Source organism: Zootermopsis nevadensis, unplaced genomic scaffold, assembly GCF_977971745.1.
Source record: "Zootermopsis nevadensis isolate Lab colony 2312 unplaced genomic scaffold, Znev_1.0 Znev_ptg000050l, whole genome shotgun sequence".
Lineage (NCBI taxonomy): Eukaryota > Metazoa > Arthropoda > Insecta > Blattodea > Termopsidae > Zootermopsis > Zootermopsis nevadensis.
In genome coordinates this window covers 4,518,355-4,539,164 of record NW_028259182.1, presented here as the reverse complement: position 1 = coordinate 4,539,164, position 20,810 = coordinate 4,518,355, and the positions used below count along the sequence as shown (strand labels likewise).

At 37.7% G+C, this 20,810-nt stretch overlaps 1 protein-coding gene across 1 annotated transcript in view; it reads right to left on the bottom strand.

The window, feature by feature from the left end:
- Ziz (dedicator of cytokinesis protein Ziz) overlaps positions 1-20,810 on the bottom strand; it is a 34,675-nt gene that overhangs the window by 9,360 nt on the left and 4,505 nt on the right. The window contains exons 7-30 of the mRNA XM_022060593.2: positions 20,067-20,238; positions 19,184-19,359; positions 18,872-19,018; positions 18,267-18,473; positions 17,081-17,247; positions 16,248-16,406; positions 15,955-16,034; positions 15,608-15,861; positions 14,860-15,101; positions 14,485-14,572; positions 13,533-13,721; positions 12,647-12,832; positions 11,759-11,953; positions 10,417-10,563; positions 9,547-9,742; positions 9,073-9,251; positions 8,238-8,541; positions 7,608-7,758; positions 5,694-5,873; positions 4,777-4,967; positions 2,053-2,325; positions 1,535-1,695; positions 1,144-1,264; positions 521-871 (exon numbers count right to left, since the gene is read on the bottom strand). Of these exons, the coding sequence (XP_021916285.1) occupies positions 521-871; positions 1,144-1,264; positions 1,535-1,695; positions 2,053-2,325; positions 4,777-4,967; positions 5,694-5,873; positions 7,608-7,758; positions 8,238-8,541; positions 9,073-9,251; positions 9,547-9,742; positions 10,417-10,563; positions 11,759-11,953; positions 12,647-12,832; positions 13,533-13,721; positions 14,485-14,572; positions 14,860-15,101; positions 15,608-15,861; positions 15,955-16,034; positions 16,248-16,406; positions 17,081-17,247; positions 18,267-18,473; positions 18,872-19,018; positions 19,184-19,359; positions 20,067-20,238 (4,516 nt within the window). The remainder of the gene's footprint in view (positions 1-520; positions 872-1,143; positions 1,265-1,534; positions 1,696-2,052; positions 2,326-4,776; positions 4,968-5,693; positions 5,874-7,607; positions 7,759-8,237; positions 8,542-9,072; positions 9,252-9,546; positions 9,743-10,416; positions 10,564-11,758; positions 11,954-12,646; positions 12,833-13,532; positions 13,722-14,484; positions 14,573-14,859; positions 15,102-15,607; positions 15,862-15,954; positions 16,035-16,247; positions 16,407-17,080; positions 17,248-18,266; positions 18,474-18,871; positions 19,019-19,183; positions 19,360-20,066; positions 20,239-20,810) is intronic.

The following is a 20,810-nucleotide window of genomic DNA, read 5'->3' as shown; positions in this document are numbered from 1 at the left end:
TACACTCAAGCGATCCATTCAGAAGTCAAGACTGCTTGCCAACTCTCGGGTTACAAGCCGAGTCAGGTGACTGGTCTTTCATAAACTTCAGTTGCGGCGGAAGCTTCACTTTATCGTGCTTTGCATTATATATGCACACAAGTTACCCACAAATTCTTTCAGTTGCTTCTGATAGACCCTAAATAAGGGAACTATATCTGTGTTAATCAGACAGTAGTCGTATTTACTGGAAAAGATGTCTCTTTTACCAGAAACGATTGGAATGGAAATGCATTCCTGATACTCATTCACATAACGCAAAAATACAATCTTCACATGAGGAATGTTCGTTGAACATTAAGGGCAAAAATCTTTCAACACAAGAGTTACCACCAGTTTTTAGTATGAAAAAAAGTGTTGTAAAGTATATTGTTTTATTATTACACAGTCTAATGGCATGCCTTTGGGTTTGTGGTGCTACTTGCAGTTTCCACCACCAGAGAGTTACCTAGCAATTCCAGCGAACTAATATGTTTCATACCTGCATCAAGTTTGAAACCTCTTTCATCCTGAGGAATGTTGGAAGAAATTTTACCAAACGCCTCAGCCCCCCATGTCTGAACATTCTTAAGCTTCAGATACTCGGCCATGAGAGCTGCAATGTGCAACTGACACGATGCTGCTTCCGAGAAATTTCCATCACGGACGTGATTCCTCGCCATTGTTTCCAGCCACGTGTGTCGAAGCTCTGGCGTGGAAGCGTAAGAGTTGGAAAGACTGTGTTGTAGGTCAACAAGCATTTCTGGGTCATGATGGTGCTCTCGCATCTGTGCCGTTGCCATCAGTACGGTTCGGATACGTTTTGTCAGATCTTTCACTTCCCCAGGGAATCCTAACAGAAAAGACACACGAGAATAAAGACTCTTAAATTTTAGCTGTAACGTGTGTTTACAATGGCAAAATATTCCAAACCAAAGAGGTGCATTTACAAAAACAATATTCTGTTGTCACAAAGTTAGTCATGATTATGTATTGTTTCAGAACCATAATATACTACACTCGCATGAAATTTCAGATAAAAGAAACAGTTTTGGTTGACGATGAATTTCTATTATGCAGAATATACTTTGAACTTAAAAATACAGCAACATACTAAAGAATTACCTGTTCCTTTCATGACTTTATCACTTGAAGCGTAACTGTTGATCAAAGAAAGAGATTCTTGAAATCGAGCATTATTCAGTCCTATCACATTTCCTAGCATCTGCGACACTGATATAATAACCTGGAACAGACACCAACAATATTTGAAAACCTTCACTGAGAAAAATCACAATTAAATTCCTTATAATCTGAATACAAAAAAGGCATACTTATTGTAAGTGCATTAACTTTTACAATACAACATGTAAGAAAAAACTGAAGAGACATGCATACTTAAAAATGTTCAGTACCAAGTGAAAATTCAGACTGGAAATTACATAAATGACTGCAACTACAAAGGTCAAAAGAGCATCAAGGAATGAAAACACTAAGGCCACGTGAATAAACATACTTGGAGATGCACTCTCGTTAATCCTTTATGACTAGTGAACTCAAAGTTGCTCCTCATTAGTAAATACAGAATAGCGCACGACTCCTGACGAATAGTTGACAGCCTGCTATTACAGCAACGCAGCAATTCATAGCACAGCCTTCCACACAGAGAAGCATTGCCTGGAGCAACAAAGTACTTTGTCACTAACATGTAACCAGAATAAAAAACATAATTACTTAACAAGGAAAATGATTACAGTATTGACAGTTAATTAAAATACAACACTTACATGTAATAGAAACTTATTTGAAACCTTTTCCATATTGCAAATAACACGGACTTCATGGAAAGAGAATACGGAAATCTTCATAAAAGTCTAGATTTTGGTCTCACTAATCTACAGATCTAATTAGTCTACAAATTAACTGCTATCACATGAATACAAAGTTCAGGTATGTTTGTCCACAAACATTAGCGAAGGCAGACAGGCGTAACAAATTCCAAATTCAAAGAATACAGAAAAGCGACTAACTAACCTTGAAACAGAGCGACAGAAAAATTGTTGATATATGCGCGGAGCGCGGCAAACACGTGGCGGAACAAAGTTTCAGACTGACCAACTTGCAGGAATGACAGGTATATGTCAAAAACCTTCCTCATGATAACGTTATCTCCCTCGGTAGCAAGCAAATTATCTTTGAAATGGATGCAGTAGAGACCAAGTGCATCCAAAGCAATGAGTCCAACTTCTGTTGCCATGTTCGCTTCCAGCAAGGCTTGATACAGCTTACTGGCATCACTCTCACACACTGTAACAGAACGTCTCATCAGTAATAACTCTTAAAAATAAATAAATTAGATAAATGGCAGGAGAATACAAAGTGAATATGCTGGGATTCCAACATAAAATTGTTCACGGAGTCCAATCATAAGATCTCATTACAGGTAAGACCACAATATAACAAAATATATGCAAATAGCTAAATTATACATCCAAGACAGATCTCCATTACACCAAGTTCAGTAGGTTGTAGCAGTTATATGTTCATAAACACAAAATGCTTTGAAAAGCAACAAACTATAATAAATATGGATCCACCAAGTCACAAAATACAGTTTTAGAAACTGAAATTAGTTAATTTTGCTCATGCTACAACAGATTCCTGTTGTAGCATGAAAACCAATCACATTAGAAGCTACAATATTAAACATTACATTCTCTTCAAGAGATATTAAATGCGCTAATGTATACTGCAGTTTAAGTGAGATCCGTGAATTAATTCATTCATGCCTCTTCCTTTCCTGAGTTTGCAAGCCTAGAAGTAAAAAATGGAGGAAGAAATTCTGAAAAAGAAAATACATTTATAAATCAAATTCAATTACATCAAAGTGACTTCATATGCTACCACCCAATATTACTGTATCAGACTCGAAAATAGTAAGTCGCTATGAAGGTTCTGCAACGTTACTCCCAACAAACATTTTACTGGGGAGAAGTGAACAACTTATTACACGGTATGTCTAAATCTACACACAAAATAACAAGTTCAATTGTATTTTATTTTTTTAAAAACACGGACATTTGAGAAGGATTTACCGAAAACAAGACCCCATATAACATACAATGTAACTATTTCCAGTGTTCCAATACAATTTCACTGTGAAAACCTTCAATTGCATTCTTCTATGTATTGTTTGACAGTGCCGATGGTCCAAATACTTCTCACGCGACATACGTGGCCGGAACATTGATCTCTGCTGCTTCTTGAATGCTTTATTTTTATTCCAAGAAGATAAGTAACATGAGGTCAACTAAAGTGTGTGACAATATCTAAACTTTCATGAAACTATAAAATCTTGTTTCACACACTCGAAGTAGCATAAAAATGGACTTTTTGAGTTCTGTAGCGAACCACTGTACCACACAGACACAGAATAAGTGTAAAATGCTGACTAGGAAGCAAGGACGTTTCAGAAGGAAAAAAGTCGCAACATTCTTAACATAAAATAAGAAAAAAAACGAGACAATATGAGAATATCTAGTAATACTATATGGAACACTGCTGACTAGTTGGTATAAAAAATGTTAGACAGCAAAAACTCTGAAATATAACAGGAAATAATGCAAATGTAATAATGAAATAGGTCGACCAATCAATAAAAATAATCATATAGGCACAATTTGGAACAAGTACAGATAAAGTCCGCAAGCATTATCATGAAACAGCTGATTGCCTCATCCGAAGTCCCATACCATCCGTAGAACACGACGACAATCAGTAGACACGTCATTCAGGTCACAGGCAAATTGAAATTCCAACAGGAGAAATACATTTTCTACACAAACCAAGCTTGGTACAAGAAACGAGTTACAGGACAAAAATTCAAAAGGTGTAAATACAGACACACACAGGCAGTGAGGTGACTGGAAACAAATTACATGTCATAATTAAAAACAAAAAAGAGGGGTGGGGGAGAAATTCCTCTCCACAGATGTTACTATACCTGCTGACAATAACGTAGTACAGAAGGAAGCTGAAAACAAATTGAAACATAAGAATATAAGTACCAAAAATACAATGTTGATCAGACACAGATCAGACAGACTGTACGAGTGTTCAAAATGTTCCACAAATGTTTTTAAAACCCTAGAGAGACATTTGAAGCTGATGTCAGGAAGACACACCATAAAGTCATTAGATACAAACATGCGTGCACGCGCGCGCACACATACACACACAAAAACAACCCTAACCTAACCACACACCCACGGAACCGTAAGTATGTAACAGTACATATATATTACAGGAAACATTGCTTGTAACATTGAAGATGAGAAGCATCACTGTTCAAGTTAAATATCAAGGCGAAAAGGACGGAATATTAATAGCACTATTACGTCCACGACATCAGTAACCGGAATATGAAAATGATCACCAGTTACTCGTTTAATCCTTTGCCACTTCCATGTATAATGACACAGCCTGATACCAAATGAACCATTTTTTAAATGAAGTATACGAATGCACATGCACCTTAGGGGACACGCAGAAGTCAACGAGGATAACCATCAAAAATATTTGACATGTGCGCCTTTTAAATACAGTTCAACATGCTCAGGATGTGGGTCCAAATGAAAGAATTTGTCATAATATACCACATCCTTAGACATTTAAACACATATCAAAAACAATATTATACTTAAGTGGAAAGTTAGTTCCTTAACAAATAATTCTTTGTTTGCGCTAAAGTGGACATACCAATTTGCTGAATGCCATCCCGGCCTACGCTGCTGCTCCCACTGTGGGCTGGAAGCACAGGGCTGTCTCCAGAGAAATCTGGAGGCTGCATTCGTGCCGGCAACGTCATGGCCTTGGTCGTGATAAGTTTACCGCCTGTTTTTGCTGCTATCTGGCGCTTACCAGTGTACTTGAATTGGTGAAGACACATTCTAAAAGAAATTTATCATCATTATAAAAGAATGCTTGCAAGAGCTATATAGAAAGCTATCCTGCTATATGCCATGTAGGCATTTGGGGGGAGAGGAGGTACAACTCCTACTCATTCTTAACCTCGGCACTACATAGACGTGACTGGTCAGCATCACGCCCCAGAGCCAGTCTGGATGCAAAGACTAGAGGAAAAACCCTCTGCCCCTGTCAGGGATTGAACCCAGGTCTTCTGACTGAGCTACCCTCGCTCCTTGCAAGAACCATACATTCTGATCTAAAGAATGCACTTGAGTTGAACATTATTTTAATGTATGTTTAATTTAAAAAGCAAACGATGAAGTTAGCGATGGATAAAACACTTATCAAGGCAAGGGTCCACAGATAGTGTATTATGATAATTAATTTGATATCCTGTTAGTGTTTATATTTTGTGTTCCTTCTGAGAAGAATAATCTATTCACATATCTTTTCTTTATAAGAGTTCTCGCAAATAACAAGTAAGAAAACTTTACACAACTTTAAAATATGAGGAAAAATGGTAAAATAATTCAGTATTTTGTACTGAGAAACATATTTAGTATATGAAATCAGGGTGCTAAAAAACAAGCCAACAACACGCTTATCTGGAAGCTTTGCAGTAAAAGGCTGATGCAGCGCAAACACGATTCATTCAGTGGGTTAAAGGTTTTAAGTCAACTGAACTGCTTCCGTTATTTAACACTTACTCCAAGCCCTTGAAGAAATTCATCACTTCCATTTCAGTACATCGATGCCACCAGGCAATCAGGCAGTCGTCACCTAGGTATTTGACGACAAACAGAAAACACAGAAGTAGATCCTTCACTTCAGTGGACTGTAGTTTATCACAACGCATGGGCTGGTTGGACTGTGTTACACTCAACGACCTGGCAAAAAAACAGAGTTAATTAAAAGCACTTTTCAACAACTATCAGTGATGGTAAAGTTGCGTCATATTGTGATATAAGTATATATTAAATCTTGTCCATCTAATCACAATAATTCTTATTAAATATTAAAATATTACAATAATTAACATTTTAAAATATTTAAAATATTAAATGATGTTCTTTATCGAAATATTCGATTTACATTTAGGAACCGAAACATGTCGTGAAACATGAAAAATGATGGTCTAATGTAAATCGAATATTTCGATAAAGAACATCGTTTAATATTTTAAATATTTTAAAATGTTAATTATTGTAATATTTTAATATTTAATAAGAATTATTGTGATTAGACAGACAAGATTTAATATATAACTATCAGTGACATAAAACAACTAAAACTCACTGGAATTAATACAAAATTTAAAATACCAACCTCTCAAACATGAATTTAAATCATAGCTATTTTCAAGGGATGGGTGAATTTAAACAGAAATTACACAGCGACAAAATGCAGCAGACGAGAAGAATAGAATTTTAATTTTTTAGTTACAAGGTCCAAATTAAGACTACACTGTTAAAAATGAATCAATTTACCCACTTAAGTTTTGAAATAAATGTTCTTTATACAAGCTACCTAGACTTCACAAAATCTACAGATATTTCAACCCAGGATGTAATGATTCAATTGTTTCAGGAATGTACGAGACGGCCAGTTAAGAAGGAACGCTTACAGCACCAAGAACAAACGTTATTTTACTGGCGGTCAGTTTTATGTAGTTCTTGGGGTAGGTATTAAGTAGGAGGGTGTCACATGATCCACGTTTGTCCCTCAGTTGCCATTTCTTTCTGCTGCAGCGAAGTTTACAATTCAACAGCAAGTGGGTGACTGCGTACTATATGCATATTCAGGCGGCCTAAATAGAACAGTAGTAACCGGTATTAAGTATGGATATCCACAGTAAAGACCGTGATTTGTAAAAATCATCAGAGCCCTAATCAAGGAAATAAACTGCGTGTACAATAAATCTATCTTATATATTAAAGAGCCACGGTGGTCTAGCGGTTAGAACGCTGGCCTTGTAATCCTGGGGTCTCGGGTTCGATTCCCGGCGGTGCCCGAATTTATAACTTGTGTTGGGCAAGGCCGTGGTCTAGGCAACACGGAGTTTTCCTCCGTGGCATCCCAACAATTACTCCATTCACACACAGAAGAAGGCAATGGCAAACCACTTCTGGATCATCTGCCAAGAACGTATATGAACAGGTCCCAGTCCGAGAAAAGGATGGAAGGATCCTGTTCATATGGACCTGTCCTCAGACAGAACACTAAATAATAATAAGATCAGGTGGTCTAGCGGTTAGAACGCTGGCCTTGTAATCCTGGGGTCTCGGGTTCGATTCCCGGCGGTGCCCGAATTTATAACTTGTGTTGGGCAAGGCCGTGGTCTAGGCAACACGGAGTTTTCCTCCGTGGCATCCCAACAATTACTCCATTCACACACAGAAGAAGGCAATGGCAAACCACTTCTGGATCATCTGCCAAGAACGTATATGAACAGGTCCCAGTCCGAGAAAAGGATGGAAGGATCCTGTTCATATGGACCTGTCGTCAGACAGAACACTAAATAAATAAAATAATAAATATATTAAAGTCCCCATAACAGCGTAATCTGACAATCCATTAAACTATTATCAAGATAGAGGTCCAATTTTATTTTAATTACAAACCTAGAATGTCTTTTACTGCTTCCTTCTTTTATTGCCTCTTCTTTGGGATCTCTAATTATGGCTGTTTCTTGCGACACCGTTGAGTGGCCATCACCTGACACAGTGGAAGACTCTGATTCCAGGCTCACAGAAGAACTTCCATTTACAAGCCCTTAGAACGTAAAAAAAAGCAGGCAATTATATATTCTTCTTCGGCTATTGTAACGGTGATCATCAATTATGGAAAGGCTTTATCATGCATAAGGGAATCATATCAATGGGCAGTTGGATAGAGTCTGTTGGTTGACAGTACGTCATACACGATACCAAGAGGTCCTGGAGTGATATTATTGTTCTGAATGTGCAGGAATCAACTGAGGATGAATGTGAATAGACGAAAAAAAGTTTTTATGAAAAACTAGACTGTGTATTTGATAAATTCTATAAGTATCACAAAAAAAAAGTTAGAGGAGATTTCAGTGCAAAGGTAAGGTGGGAAGATATTTTTAAATCAATCAATGGGAATGAAAGCTTACATAAAACTGATAATTGGACTACAGTAGCAAACTTTGCGAGGTAAAAAAATATCTGGGATATATTTTACAGTCGATGTACGAGTTAAACAAACGGAGCTGCATACAGCCGACTCACCTTGGCCAGCTATTGCCGCAAAATAAGATGAATCTCTGAAGTGTGTGGAAACTCTGGCGCTTGAGTTACTGTCAAGATGCATTGTGAACCTATTGAGGGATTTAGGAGTTCCCACGGACGTCCCCGAGTCCCTGAGGTTGAGGAATGAGCTACTGTTTGAAAACCTGCTGCTTGAGCTGTACGTGTGGTGCGGGTCCACATGCCTGCTGCCACTTGCGTCTTGCACGGCATTCAGCCGATTCAAATTGTCCAACACAATTCCCAACCAAGGGATGTAGACGGCTGCAATGCGTCCCAACTGGCCCTGGGAATCAAACATCAAATGCCTGTTCACGAAAACAGCAGTATCACTGGTTGAAAGAAAAATGTAAGAACAATATTTAAGTCTGGGGTAACCCTGATAACTAAAATTATAACTTGAGTTCTAAAGACGGCAAGTCATTTTCAAATTGTTAACTGACGGCACACTTACTATATTCAAATGCAACAAAATGTTAGTCAAACTGAACAATTTTCATTACATACCAACAAGAAGACATTATAGCATTACTATGAACAGTGCTGTTAAATGGCCGAGATCATCTCATGAATCATATGAGAAATAATGTGTCAAGGAACAAATTGGTATCAGTGGTTTTGAATTTAAAGATGAGAACGACAGATCCCAGCAGCACCTTTAATGAACATTTAATTATGGACAAGATTTGGGGAAGAAGTAAAAGTTAATTGTAACACTCTAAACGTAATTATGATTATATTCTTTAACTACTTTTTGTGGGGTATAAAAAAAGAATTTTTGAGTGAGAGAGTGTTCAAGGTAGAAACTCAAAATTACCTTGTTCTGGTATCTGTCGTCTAACTCATGTTTGGCTAAGAGATCCCTGAGAGTTGAAACAGCTACTTTGCGTATCTGGAATACTTCATTGAGAGATGTCCTGACTTCTTGAAGCAGCAGACCCACAAGAAAATGCTGCTTACAAAACTCTTCCGACAAGGAGTATTCATTCATGTAATCTGAAAAGTAAAAGCATATGCATAACTATATAACCACAGCATTTTTAACACTCGAGAAAACGCTAAAAGCTTGTAACACATACTAAATCAATTTTGTTATAAATTTCCAACACAGAATCACCTATCCTTTGTACATGCACCGCACAAATCAAGTTTGCATTGATGAGGTGTTATTGTAAAATTAGAGAAACTTGAAATATATACAAAAATAAATAAAGAATTTTTATAATATTCAATAAAATAATTGTTTGGAATTTATTTAATACAAACACGTGTGCGGATTTCAAACACTCACCATTCCTGCCTTTATTGCCCACCCCTGAGTGAAGAACTGGGAGATTAAACACAACATAATGCTCATGTGAGCAGATGATCTGGAGAAACGTAAACTTGTAGTCATAGAGAGTCTTTGGGTCCCCAGGGTTGAACTTATCCATATACGAATTTATAAGTTTGAAAACATAGCCTCTGTCCATGAATGTTAGGCACTTCTGTAACATCAATAAAACAATATTTATTATTGCACTTGCGAAGTGTTTTTATGAACACTGTTGTATTTGTGAATTAGAATACAGACATCATCAAAAAAAGAATCATCTACAGCCAACACAACTGAACGGCATATTAACATAAGCTTAAATGAACAGAACATATATTCAAATAATTTGTACACTATAATTCCATACCATATTCATCCAAATACTATACACACCTATTTTCTTAAATTTTGACACAAAATCTATGTGTGTTACATGTAAAACTCTGGTAACAGAAGCTCACGTTAAGATATCATCAGTGTCATGGAGAAAGTCACTTAAATCGTACGGGCCGACTGGGAGTGTTCTCGCAGGATAAAAGGGAGGATGGATGGGTTGGAAGAGAAGAGAAACAAATGAATAGCGTTGCTGCTAAGGAATTGCTGTAATAAAGTCTTGCAGTCACTGATACAAATGGCAGTGGCCAAGTTTCGGACACTTCAGTGCATCAGCTGTAATGCGACAAATAGCCTCAGAGCATTGGTGTATAAAGTATTAATTTACTTCAGGCATAATACGTATGCACATGCATGCACGTGTGTATGTGTTTATATATATCTGCACCACCCAGCTTACTTTGTGTCAGTCACTTTAATAAAATTCATTCAATAAATAAGTATGAAAAATACCTTTAGGAAGTTAGCCAGGCTGCGATTAAGCTCCTGAGTTTCAACTGGCATCTCCTTGTACTTCTGGATCAAGTACGGACACAAAACTTGCACCAAATTCTGGATGCGGTACAAAAAGTCAGCAGAGAACCTCTCATTCCGGTGCATCTGCATTATAACAGTATCAATGAAGAGGTGATATTTACATTCAGTATTTTGAGGACTGATAACAGTACCTACATTAACTGAAAGTAAAAATATCATCACACGTGTAAACCTGCAAGTTTCTTAAAAGTTGTTTGTATTAAGTATATGTAGTATATACGAACATAACAACGCCATGTCTGTGAGTCTGCACGTTTCACTCCTAAACTATTGAATGTAACTGAATGAACATTGGCATTGAAGTTGTTGGAATCATTTCCTTTTGATCTGTAAGTAATACGTTATATTTGGCACAGTCAGCTAACGACTTGGAGTGGCCTGGTGTAGGAGCCATTAAAAAAACATTAACTGTTGCCGATTGACTGTTCTAATTGTTTAACGCTCCTTAATACGAATAGCTATTGGATCTTGCTTGGAGTATGCCATTTACCATTACTACTGTTATTCTTAATGTCACATCTTGGTAATTTATGTGACTAGAAATGAGGAGGTAATGGAAGAGCTGATGTGTTTTGGAACCCATCTTGTGCGTTAGCAGCACCTTCCCCTCTTCACCAATCGCCATGAACTGACAGTTCACACGAAACAAATAAAATATATTATTTCACATCTTTCTATTTCAAGTGTTCTTTCATCTGGTGCCATATTTTATTTACAGCTCAGCACAGCAACATTTAGGTAAAACACTTTAAATTACACAGAATAAATTCCATCTATTATGAACAGTTTGCCTCTTTAAAACAAATAAAATATAAAACACAGAGAAAGTTGTGTTTCAGAAACAATCTAAAGAGCACATATTTCTTAACACTGCGATGAATAAAACAGAATTATCACGATGCATACTCTGAAATGTACTGAACAAAAGAAATGAAATTTCTTTGCTAAACCTATCTGAAATTTATTAATTAATGTAAAAACTTCATAAGCTATTTAGAAATATTACACATCTCCAACACAGGGCAGAATTAGTGTACAAACAATTTGCACTGTGTTTAAAGACGGAGGTACAGAGTATACTTCACGGTGTAAAATTTACTGCAACTTTGACAATAAATTAATGTTTCGTGCACTCTAATAGATCTCAGCATGAAAATTAATAACATTCTCCGGTGAATTAGCCAGATCTGTGGACAAAACGATCCCTCACAATCCTTTGTCTAATTTATTCGCGGAATGTCGTCGATAACATACTAACCTTGATACGCCCACTACTTAGAAGATGCTGAGCCATACTCTTCACCATAACCTCAAAGAAGAAGTTGGAGTGATGCGTGAACTTGTTTATGACTAGAAAATCTGTGTTGGCTGGACGCAGCAACGTGGGCAAGTGTCGGCTCATTTCTTCATGCACAGTCGTCGAACTAGACACACCCGGTGGGACAAACACAAACTGGAGGCGGAAAAACCTTTTACTAAGATCTCTGATAGCAGCAGTAATTTAGAAAGAATCAAATTTACTACAGCTAACATAAGGCATGTATATTTTGACACTATATACAACTAATTACTCTAATTGATTTGATTGGCCCACTTCCTCAGCCGTCTGTTCTTCCAATCCCATATAAATGTCTCCACTTCAGAGCATCACCACTCCGTCTGAAATGCTGGCATCTACGTGCGAGTCTACATGCCACCAAAACCCACATCACCATAAACTTATGATAAAAGTATGATGTTACATTCAATTGAAGAATATTGGTTGTGTTGTTTTAATAAGTTCCACCATCCCTGGATGCATAAAGTGGTGTTAGCATTTGAGGTTACGCCCAGATGGAGGTTTACTTTATTTTTCAGTTTTGCTCAGCTACATATTAATTCTGCTTAAATGGGTAGACTGCCTCCGTCATCACCCTGATGACGGAGGCAGTTTGACCTCTGAAACGTTGGTAAACATCGACCAGACTACACGGCGTAACAACCCAGAAGACGGAAATCTTCATACTCACCGCTGCGAAACCTCAAATCTTACATAGATTCATATGTTTTCATGATATTCCTTCTACGTGCCATGCATAATTCATCCCACATCCATCCGTCTGTCCATCCAACTATGACCGAATCTGTTTCAAGTATGTGCGCTTACCTTGACATATGCCTGAAGAATCTCCTTCCTCCCTGCCTCATGGACCATATGGATGATGTGTATCAAAACCCTGATGACATTAAGTCCAATTTCCTCACTAGAGGTCACCACCAAGAGACTAAATAGGTGATTTAAGAGGCTCGGCAGAAAAGTAACAGCAGCTGGCAACTGGATTGCATGTGCAGCCTGAAAGTCGTAATCACAGATGTTTAAAAGTGGTGTAACACATGATTGTGAGCATGTATTTCAGTATCTTCCAATTCCAAATTTCTTTTATCCGTAAATCAGTTACAGATACTTCCGTAGTACTCAAAATTTATTTATTTAAAAATTATTGCATGCTCAATATTTCACACCCAATTCTATTAATCCATTCCCTCCTCCTGAATTATGATACATTTTAAACTTTCATCTGTTTTTAACCAAAGATTAATGCGGTTGAACAAGATCAGTTTATCAATATCTTGTTAAAACAGTAGCCCCCAGCATTCGTAATTGTTGTGCAATAATTGGCATCAATGTCCAAAATGTCACATTGACAAACATAATTTTTGCAATTACAGAAAATGGTCTGAATTTTTTTTATAAAATAATGAGAAAACTATGTTACCACGTTTAGAAGACACGTATTTACGATTACAGAAACCAATCAAAGGCATTCATTATATAAAAAAATTAAACGATGCTCTTATATTTAAGATCATTGCTTAACTGTGCCTTAAAAAAATTCTCATAAGAAACGACTTGCCATCAGAGGCTGTACTCCTTACAACAGACTTTTATTGTATTTAATATTTCATTATTCAGAAACTTTGTGGGCCATCAGAGAAAAGCGCAAACACAGGTCTTTATTACGATATATCCTGTACTTCAACGGTGCCCTTACCTTGAGAATTTTGCAGATTTCTGTCTCCGAAGGTGGGGCGGGAGTTACTCTGTGTTCCAACATTCTGTCTGTGTAAGCAAATAGATTGTGCAGATGTTGGTCTCTAGTAACAACTGTGGATACCAATTGGAAGTTCACACTAAAGATCTGTCTCTGACTATCTATCCACAAAATCTCTGGACCAGAATACTGAAACGGAGAACATTACATAAGACATCTTTGATACGTGAAAGAAATGATAAGCACAGAATGTATAATCTTTAAATAATATACATTAACATAAAACTTTATTTTGTAGTATTTGAGGTTTTTACAGTAGCGAGTTTGAAGATGGCTGATGACGGAGGCAGCAAGAAACTCTGAAACGTCACTAAAATTCTACATGGCACAACAACCCAGAAGACAGCCATCTTCAAACATTATTTTTCACTGTACAGTAGCACAGATGAGAACCACACAAGAAGCACTGCACGGTGCACGTTGGTCATAAGAGCGCATCACGCTGAAGCCCGCATTAAAAACAGTTACGATAATTTTCAACGATTAATTTACATGTATGTGACCGATGTACATCTGATAAGATAATTAGCTTACGCTTACTCTTTCTTTATGACAAAATGTAAGCTCTAAAACATCTCATATCTTGATAATTAAGCCCTTTAGGCCCCTTATGCATCACAGATCTTCCGTCCAGTTTTCAGCGTAGAATAACGCGATATACTTTGTAAGATGCTAGCATAGGACACCTGTAAAGGATGGATACAGGACAAGATAAATATGAAATTAGCGATCAAACCCCGCAGAAGAAGAACATGACAGCAATGATGAAAGAGTTAGATTAATCAGAGATGAAACAGGTTCTTTAGCAATATATGTATATAAGATTTTATGAACCGTGCACGATCAGACATGTTAATCGGTTAACTTCTTTATAAAAATCAATTGCTATTACCCCTTTTCCAAGACCCAAAGATTGAACCGACAGATAGCCAGGCGGAAGATGTGATGCTACAGGTAAAACCTGCTCTTCAACATTCAACCTGGAAAGTAGCAGATAAATTAATATTAATTTACAAAATAACAGCTCAAACAAGACAAAAGAAGACTCTGAGAATCATTACACTGGCAATCCTACACCAAGCGCACAATACATTGATATAAACTGATGCCACCAAATTAAACAATCTTTTAATTACAATTAATCAGAACTCGGTACATAATATTTTCCTCCACATCAACGTCTAACACCCTCGACAAGTTTTATTCACAACTTAACTTCACAGCGGAATAGATCTCTCGTAAGCTAGTGAAGCATAAAGTTCAGTACCTTCCTTTCTGAAGTAACGGCAACCAAGCGTAGCCAACACAAGTCTCAATGCCACTTTCCTTCTTCTTAGAAGGTTCACATGATATGTGATAGAATGTGAAGAGAAGGTGATGTTTGCTATGGAGATGAATAGGAAGTCTCAGCTTTATCTCCTCATACCAAGCTGGATTTGTACTGTGATGCAGCACAGTGCAGGACACCTGGCGCACAAAAACTGGACCGCCTGGTCGACCACACAGGCACTATAATAAATAACGCAAATTAAATGTCACAAATATTATTTGGTATGTTTTGTGCAAGGATTTCAATCGGCGAGCAAGTTACAGAATAACGCTCCGTGTACTCCGAAGTGCGCCTCTACCAAAATAAATTGTAAAATTGCAAAAATAAACTCTTGACACACAGATACTTACCAGATTTATTTTGTATACACTTTTAATCCTAAACTGAAGGTAACCCTGCCAAAGACGTGTATAAAGAACAAAACACTGTGAAGACGGCTGGCTTCTGGGTTGTTGCGCTACGTAGTCTGGCAGAAGTTTACAAACATTTCAGAGGTGCTTGCTGGTGCAACAACCCAGAAGGCAGCCATCTTCCTGCTTGCCACTGTGAGAGTGAAAAATCTCAACAACAAACTAGAAAGTGTTTAAATCATTATCAGATCCATCGCAGAACAGTGATGTACTAAAACACACATCAAATCACGCAGTTTCACATCATTTTATATATAAAAAAAGTAAATACTTACGCACAGAGGACAAGCTCCCTCGCTATCTGAATCCCTCAGTTCCACAACACATGCGATATTTCTTGCTCTTGTGAACGTCTTCTGAGTATCGAAACTGAGACTCTGTGGGTACACATAAAGGTGATTAAGAAATGTTGTGTAGGGATGAACATCTTTCTCTGAGGTTCCTTCAAATTCCATCATTTCTATCGTTGGCTCATTTGTTGGAGGTAATGGAAATGGTTTCAGTGGAGATAATGATGTAGTTAACGAATCTACAACAAACATAATTATGGATGCTGACTAACCTGTATTCAACACACATAAAATTCATGACACAGACACGTTACATGTATTTTCTAACATACTTTCAGGAAGTTCTGTAATTGGTTGAATTTTAATCTTCACCCAACCAGGAATCACTGTCAATCTGCTCATCTTATCTGGTCTGGAAAAAAAAAAAAAGACAAGCATTTATGAGACAAAATTACTGTTGACAAGAAAACTTTATCAGCATCAAAATCTCTGCACATTACAATAAATAATAAATCAAAATCTGGTTTCCCATTATGAATGCCTGTAATCAAAATTATGCTGTCATAATCAATGTAATGGAAAAGACATGTTAGCTTCTTTGATGACTTTTGTTGGTACGACTTACTTTCGGAATTCTGAGAGAATCTTCAATATTTCTTCATCTTTCAGTCTATTTCCCTCTTGGCGGTAAACTGCTGGGAAGTCTGATGTGTCCAGTTCATTAGTGTACAGTCTAAACAGTGGACGAGCCGTCCATGCGAACGGCATTCTGTAGTTCCCCAGTCTGAAAAACACACATAAGAATAAGTATGGAAAGGATATGAACAACATTCAAAATGTGAATTTATAACACAATACAGACATCTACAACACGGTCTACAGTTTCAATTAATAACTGGATATTTCCGAGCGTTAACGGAGGAACAGTTTTCTGACAACCAAATGTATGGTACTTGATAATACCTATCCCACGCAGCTCACATCAATGACAATTACAGAATCAGTTTAGCTGATGTCTCGCTCATCCATCAGACAACCTGAACTTTGCCCTTTGAACCAATAAACCTGCACTCAGAAGGAAATCACATAACTGCAACGAGCACCAACGGATGCAAAGACTGAGCCCCGATTTCTTCATAAACTGTTTATGAATCGGACAAACATGTCCACCTTTCTAGCAATTATGTATTGAAACGGATAATTTGTCCATTATTACTTGTTTTGTTGGGCATCTACATCAAAGTAATGACAAAATTGAATTTCAGACAGCTTTCAGAATTCAAGTTATTAAACCTAGAAACAGAAATTCTGTCATTTTTAACATATTTACTACATGACAAAAAAGAACGACACATTAAATATTTCTACACAGAAGTTCAACAGTGTGTGCGCATGCACACATGGAGGGTGTTTACACGTGTATTTAAATTTATATTAATGTTCGTCACCCCAACATACCTTTGACAACATGTTTTCACAGTTTTGTGCACTCTGAGTCCAAGGCGAGGATCTTTCGTGTTGCGGATGTATGGTTCTGCTGTTTGGCAAATGCCACCTTGGAGGATCTTATCTATTTTAACTACTATAAAGATGTCTGGGTGTGGGTTGCTAATATTAAACACAGCCTGAAAAATAATTTGCATCTGAAATTATCCAACTGCTTTCTTTATGATCTTTTTCTGAACATAATTCCATAAAAATCATATTACCTTTTGTACTTCAGTTTAGTAACCTCTGAACATAAAGTAATGTAGTAGTGTCGTTCTTAAAAACACTTTATAAAACATGACCAATTTTTGCATATAATCCCAAGTGATCTTCAGCTCGGCTCACGTTTTGTATTGTGTGGCGGACCTGAAAGTTTTACTTCCACCCACTGTAGAGCTTGTATGTCAGCACATCTGCGTGAATCTAGGTCTGCAATTTTCACCTAATGTAAAAGCATCACTTCTGGACTCATTAGTTTCAATATCATAATTGTCACAGTCACCATGCTCCACAAACGTAAAATAATACGCATGACACACGTGTGATTTCAGCTACTTGCAAGGACTGTCTAGGTAAATGTGAAATGAATAAAGATAAAGAAATATAAAATAAATTTCCCACAACTAGTCAGAGTTCTCCTCACTTAATGGTACCTGCACCTTGTCGTGGTGGTGGGGCTTGAGTACCTCAGTGACCCTAAGAGCTACTGGTAGGGCCTCCCTAGCCAGATTGGTTGAGGGTGAGAGGTCAGACTAAGACAGGTACCCTGGCCCTCCAGGTTGGGAGTTGGTCGCAAGGCCAACAACCTTGCACCGTAAAAAAGAAGATGTTTCGAAACCTCGATCAAAGCCTCGGACAGATGGATGTAACAGAGGACTGAATGGAAGAGGAGAATTGAGGAGGCCATGGACCGAATACGGACCGGAGAGCCATAGTAGAAGAAGTCAGAGGACTGCTCATTAATGGTTCCATCTAACAAAAAGCTAAAATTATTGCTAGGAATGACAGAAACCAGAATGAAAATCATTTTAAGTGCCACAAGTTAACCTGAGATAATACAGCGGAACCTCAATATAACATGGGTGTCGGGGAAAAGCTTTTCTTAAGAAGCTGGCCTCTGTGACGTTTCAAATATTTACACAGTGGAAGTTCTCACCTGTTTTGGATACATGAGCCACTCCTCCGGTACCTGCTGGAGCTCGGATGGTAATAAACTTTCAGGTTCATCGACTGAGCCATTTTTAGATATAGAAGGCACCATACTTCGAACTTGAGGATGATTCACATCAAAATGGAAATTTTCTGTTAGTTTCCTACCCTGTTTTGCATCAAATAATGCTAGAGTTGTAAAATACGGTTCAACCTGAAACAATATATTAATATATCTATCTGCACACAAGCTTTTTTATTGTTGTAAAAAATAAGAAGTTTAAGAATATGAAGAATGTCATGCCAATATCACAATCAGTTTGGAATTTCTACATGGTTCAGACAATATTACTTTTACAAAATAAATTGTCAGGTTTTGGAAACAGCCCTTTCAAGAGCAAAGACTCTAATTGATATGTAGTGATAGCGATTCTACTAGTAATTGAAAATATATTTCACTATGGGCTTAACTGCATAATTTGAACTAACATCCAGACTGAAACCTGAGATAAATGTCTTCAGCAAGGCACGGAAAGACTTCCAAAACAATCTTACGACCCGCCAGTAACGGATGTCCATGTGCAACGTAGTTTGCTCTTGGTTTTAACTAACCTGGCACAATGCCTCCTTCTCCCCATCTATAGGGGCCTGAAGGCGGAATCTTATACTTTCACAGCAAACTTGAAGCCTCTGTCCAAACTGTTCTCGATACGGTTCTACACATTGTTCTGTGGAGTTTGTATTGCCATTCTTCACATGCTGTAAGGAGGGAAAAATAGATAAATAAAATTAACGCTGTAAGTAGAGCCTCTTCCTCTTTCAGGAACATGAATGTCTACTCCAAGTTATTCAAACCAGAGTTTATAAGATCATGTTTAAGCTATGCTAAATTCTTTCTCAGTCTAACAAGTAATAAAGACCTACAGGCATGTGAGGATATACGCTGAACAGTCTGCGGCGATTCTCTCTTCTTGCCAGAGCTATGGAAACGTCTGTTTCGCGAGCGTACTTCATTAACTGAGGATTCATACTCTGCTCCAGTCCTTTCAAAGTGCCATACATTTGAAATGGCTGGGGGGAAGGAGGTGGAGTACTGCTAGCTGAAACACAAAAATATATTTTCATCGTAAAATTATCTTAAAGTCATGTGTCATTTACACTGTCTTCTTTTACTCAAAATAAATCAACGTACCCATTAAGTTCTGCAAACTCCTCCTACGTCACTATCGTCTACACTACTGCTCCTTTTAAATTAGCTACAGTGGTGAGATGGTGAGACACGAGATTCTCGCAGCAGAGAGGATGTCGATCTTGGTCTTCCATGTTGTGACGCCATGCAGTTTCGAAGGTTGTTACAAACACCCCCCGCAAAACATTTGAAAAAACATTCAAGACTATATGGCATCACAACCCAGGAGACAATAATCGACAGAAAAAGCGATGGTGTGTCCGATATATACAGGAGGTACAAAGACTGACTTCCGGCCAGGGAACCGGCAGTCCCCAGATTCTCATGGCTTTCCTCTGTCCCCTTACGTACACAGCGGTAAGTATCCTGAGATATGGCAGAACAGTTCGCTTTGTATTTCTTAATGATACAAACTTACTCACTACTTTTAATTCAATGGTAAACCGCCTATATCTTCACCCTGCTACAGCGTGTTAGTGATAATATTACACGTCCGTTTACCGAGGACACCAGGAGACTTTATATTCAATGCATCACCATTACACAGGCAAAAAATGAACACAACGAATGTATCAATTGCCATCACGCACCATTTTCTTACGTTATAAATGTAACTACCTCTTTCCAACGAAGCAGCTCTCTTCTCTTCTTGTATTTTATTTTGTTGAAGAACAGAATTCAATTTACTTAACCAGTCTTGCAATTCTGATTCATTCTCCGCGGCCAAACTGTATGACTTGTGTCCTGCCGTCATCCGTAGCTCAAAGCAGAATCGTCCTCTTTTTGCATTCTAGTAAAGTATAAAAAATCACACGTATCAGTGAAAACCGTAAATGCTACTTACAAACTATGGCAATTTTCTATCCATTAAAACTTTACTAATATTAAATGTAAAAATGTGACCACAATGATATAGGGTGGGTGAGAAGCCACCATGCCACTGGAAATGCATCCATATACTGTCTTGTAAGGCCACTTTCACATAAAGCGACAGCGGCGGTATGGAAAAACGAGCATCCCTGTCCAACCTTCAGTCACGAATGATCCGATATGGACACCATTCAGGGGCAGTGTCATAGCTCAGTCAGTCACCAGCTTCTCACTATGGAGGCCTGGATTTGAGTCCAGGGCGGTCTGTGTGGGATTTGTGATGGACAAAGTACAACTGGGACAAGCTTTTCTTTAAGTTTCTTATTTTCCCCTGGATTAAGTGCACTGTAGTACAACTTGCCCTAATGCTAATGTTTTCAGATACAGTTTTAAATTTTCTGGCACTGATAACAGTTCGCTATTAACTGCTTGTGGTGATTAAAATAAATGCCCTCAAATTTTATAATGAAACAAATTACGTTTTAATAAATC